This window comes from Oryzias melastigma, unplaced genomic scaffold (assembly GCF_002922805.2).
Source record: "Oryzias melastigma strain HK-1 unplaced genomic scaffold, ASM292280v2 sc00251, whole genome shotgun sequence".
In the NCBI taxonomy this organism is placed as follows: domain Eukaryota; kingdom Metazoa; phylum Chordata; class Actinopteri; order Beloniformes; family Adrianichthyidae; genus Oryzias; species Oryzias melastigma.
In genome coordinates, this window is record NW_023416891.1 from 13,656 (window position 1) to 17,925 (window position 4,270).

At 34.4% G+C, this 4,270-nt stretch overlaps 1 protein-coding gene and 1 long non-coding RNA gene across 6 annotated transcripts in view; one reads left to right on the top strand and one right to left on the bottom strand.

Annotated features, from left to right (window-relative positions):
* The window catches only part of LOC112141678 (C-type lectin domain family 17, member A), a 3,381-nt gene extending 2,484 nt beyond the window's left edge, over positions 1–897 (bottom strand). The window contains exons 1-2 of one of the 4 annotated variants that reach the window (XM_024264815.2): positions 557–897; positions 327–416 (exon numbers count right to left, since the gene is read on the bottom strand). In XM_024264815.2, coding sequence (XP_024120583.1) covers positions 327–416; positions 557–668 — 202 coding nt within the window. In that variant the 5' untranslated portion in view covers positions 669–897. The remainder of the gene's footprint in view (positions 1–326; positions 417–556) is intronic. The other 3 variants (XM_024264817.2, XM_024264816.2, XM_024264814.2) reach the window with 3 other exon arrangements.
* Positions 1–4,270, top strand: part of LOC112141679 — a 9,639-nt gene that overhangs the window by 3,956 nt on the left and 1,413 nt on the right. Inside the window, exons 1-3 of one of the 2 annotated variants that reach the window (XR_002918441.2) lie at positions 2,978–3,645; positions 3,741–3,827; positions 3,935–4,141. This is a non-coding gene — a long non-coding RNA (uncharacterized LOC112141679). Of the gene's footprint in view, positions 1–2,977; positions 3,646–3,740; positions 3,828–3,934; positions 4,142–4,270 lie in introns of those variants that run through there. The other variant, XR_004947361.1, reaches the window with a different exon arrangement.

Below are 4,270 nucleotides of genomic sequence, written 5' to 3' on the forward strand. Positions count from 1 at the left end.
TATAATGTGTACAAACTATAGTTCGGAATATATGCTCCCAGAAATTATACAGTTATACATTAGTATAAACTATTAGTATAATTTAGCATAGTATAGTTATATTTATACATTATATAAATATACTAATTACACACCAAGGTCCTTTAAAGCTTGGAAACACTAGCATAGGTGTACTGTTCCATGTTAAAAGTTATGGCTAGATGTCAATTATTTCATGTAACATTTCAGGTAGTGGTAGAAGCTTGGTTTTACCTTTATTGCCTCACAACTAATGTGTACTTTGAAGAGTTTTATAGACATGAACCATCAACCACCACCTTACTCACAGAAATAAAGACGCAGAGTTACGTTGACAGCAACTTGTAGGATGCACAGGAGTACAAAGCTGATAGCAACTATCCGGTATATCCTCCTGCCTGAAAGCAAATTTAGAAAAAGACACTGCAATTTCTGCTAAAATTCGAAAATATAGAGTTTTTATAAAGCTGGTAAAGTTCTTTTTTTCTTACATTTGGAATATTTTTCTCTGTCACTATAAAGAAATGAAAGTACTTACCTGCTGGAGCATGGTGGACTTTACGGTCTTTATCAGTCAATCTATTGGCAGACGTATCACGGGTATTGACATAGTCAATGGAGATTTCCTCCTTGTGAACCACTCTCACCATCGTACTTTCTTCCCTAACCCTCCGACTGCCTGTTCAAATGTTTCTGCAATGTCACATACTTCTCTTTCTGCATTTTCTTTCTAGAAAAGGAGCACATGATTTCTCTTCCTCCTTTTGTCTATGTCGAAAAAAAAGTCATTTATTTTCATAAAAAGTCAGATCAAGCTTAATAGGAATATTAATATGCAACTTTAACTCTCAAATATTATTTTCTCTCATTAGTTTACCCGTGAGACTTAAATTAGTTTCTACAACATAAATTAAATTAATAATTTATATAAAATTCTTTTTAGAAACATGACACACACATTTTCCATAATGTAATATGTTATGATTAAAAAAATAGATAACCTTTACAAAATAGATGAAACGGGCAAAATGGCTTCACAAAACTTTTTTTTAAAGGCAAATCGAGGCAACAAATATATTTGTTGTCTTCATTGTTTTTCTTTGTTTGTTTTTTTAAAATAATCTTCCAGTAAGACATTTCCTCACCAAGCAGAAGTTCTGTTGCCAACAAAGCTGTAGAAATATTACATCTTGCATTGTTCTCAGGGTTTGTTTCACATAGTCTCTCCTGGTCTCATTTGCAAACAATCTACACGGTTTTCTGTTTGTTAATCATCCCACAGCCTGTGCAAGAGTTTGGGGTTGAGTTCAACTTGTCAGATTTTCAGCCTTTTTGGTCGACCCTAGAGAAAGAGTTATGACTGACTGTTTTTCCTATTGAAACAAAACTAATTTTTTGGAATGACATTAAAATTTTACTTACTTGTTTCTTTAGTTAGTTTTGCTATTTTAAGACAACACTCTGAGTCGCATTCATTAAATTTTGCAATATTCTAAAAGAAATTAGTTAAAAAGTCAAATCTGCAAATCTGAGGACAAGACTAACAAAGGAAGAAGTGGAGAGACATGAATAGCAATGAATGTTTCAGCACTAGACACACAAATTAGTCTTGAAATATGTTCACTAACAAATACATGTAGCTTGTATCTTCATTTAATTGATTCCATTAATTTAATTGTGATTGTCCCCTGGGTCCTAAAGCTTCATTTTCCTCAAAAAAGTCAAGCAGCAAAGCAGTCAAAGAACATTTATTATTAAGTGTGTGAGCTCAGTAGAACTTCTCACCAAAAGATTACACCAATGCTTAACACCCAGATGGTCCCTGGCAAACTAAACAGGCCTTGCTGACTTTTAAGCATGATTTGAATCCAAGTCAATATAGTGCTACAAGTCCTAACCCTTGTTCCTGTGGGCCAAAGGTCTAAATGGCAAACTGGAACTTTGTGGCTCACGCTGAGTTTTGTTTCAAAAGCAACCGGACCAAATGTCTCTTTTAGCATTAAAGGGTGCAGTCTGTCTGTTTAAGGTTGTGAACAGGTGACTGTTATACAGATAAGCAGGTCAAACAGGTGCCATTAATACAGGTAACAAGTGGAGGACAGATGAGTTTCTTAGAGAAGTAACAAGTAAATGAGGGACAGAATTTTTGCTTGTTTGTAGGTGATAAATCCTTATTTTCAGCACCGTTATACAAATAAATTGTATAAAATCCTTTCTGAATTCTTTTGTTTAACATTTTGTCTCTCACAGTTTAAGTGTAGTTATGATGAACCTTACAGACCTCACTTACAGGTGGAAAAACTAGCAGAATATGTAGCTGACCTCGTTTTTTTTTTTTTGCCCCATTGTATAAGAATATTCATATAGTCGGGCAATTAAATGCATTTATAGATCACCATGTATCATCATGTAAACATATATCGCATATATCAGTTTAAGGAGAAGCTGTGCCTTATTTTCAGCCACAATTGTGCTTTGACCCTTATCATTCATACTTGTGCAGATAATTGTAAATGACAACCAGTCACTGCATCAATTATTGACTACACATCACCCACATCAAAATATGAGACAGTGAAACAAACAAATGAGTCTAATATATGCTTTTGGCAATTCCATATTTGTGGAATTATTAGCCAAAATAAAGTCTGCTCCTTCAACATAACATAAAACATTCTCAAACTGACAGTGACAAAAACAAAATGAGTTATTGTTCTTTATGAACATATTTTTCCTATGTTGGCCAAGTAAGAACAATGCTGCAACTCCTCGTGCCATTGAGGTCACCCACAGGAATTTCCCGCATTGCAAAAACTTTTCCCGTAATGTATGAATCATTTTCCATCTTTTAATAAAAGTCATTATTTTTAATAATTGCATCCGTACAGTTTTTTATTTACCTCAGGTAAAAAACTGCCTTGTTGTGATTGGTTCAATTATTTTTTTTTTTCTTATTTCAGATGATAGTTTATGTTCAACAAAAACTGAAGGTTTTAATGAGAAGGGAAGTGGAGGAAGTTTGAACGGAAAACAGCCAGTGCTGAGCATCACTGTGATGCAGGAAGTGAAACTGCCATGATTTTGAAGAATGACAAGCCACAATACAAACCTAAAACGTACTTTAAAAGTGTAAAGTAATTGAATACGCTGCAATATTTGTGTTTTTCTTTTGGCATAAAGGGATAAATGCATGATAACTGCTTAAATATGTCAAATACGATGTGTTCATGAGGTTGACAGCTTCCTTCAACTGAAGTTTGTATTACTGTATTATTTGTGTAAGATGATGTTTTATTTAGGATTTTTTTAACCAACTGATTTTGCTTCTTTAAGATAAAGTTTTTTTTTTTTTACATCGACTTGTTCTTCTTTTATAATGGCACTATTATAATGGTTTCAGGAGTAAAAACATTACAAAATGTTAAAAATAAGGGTGTCAAGACAACAGAGGAAGATGTTGAGTGCTTCCTCCTCTATTGTGAAAAAGGCTAAATCTGTTGCAATGACGACATTTCCTTTCGGGATGTCATGCAAGCAACAGCGCACAAGAAAAGTCATTTTATGCAGTTAAACAGGGAACAACAATGAGACACTATGTTAATGAGCAGCCAAGGCAAAGTAATCAGAGTAATACAGACAGAAATCAGTCAACTAATTTTAAAACTTCATATTTATTTCAGGCTATCTGCGAGAGCATGGTTTAAACGTGTGTGTGTTTACAGAGCGAAGCTCCTGCGAGCGGTTTTTCCTCGGCTTCGGTCTGATATGTATCACTCAAGCTCTTCTCAACATCTCTCTGCGTATGACCTGTAAGTATTGAAGGCACTGTGGGTTTCGCTGTAGCAATTAATTTTTGTTTTGATATATATATATATATATATATATATATATATATATTTTTTTTTTTTACTTTCAGTGAATTGCAGTAAGAATCCTTTTTATTGCAACACAACTGATGTCGCAGTCCACACGCTGGATGAAGCAATAGAAATCGGCATCATGAACAGGTATCAGAAGTTACAAGAAAAAGTCAAGGCCTTGACCAGAGACAATAAGATCCTTGAGAGGAGAAACCATGAACTGATGGGGAAATGTGGGTGGCAAAGGCTGCCGAGGAATCACAGTAAGGACATTTTTTTCTATTCATTGGTTAAACCGGGTCTGCAACCTTTAATACTCAAAGATTCATTCGGTTCCATTAATAAGCGACAGTAGGAGCCACAAGGTAACATTAGACACTACTTTGTATTCA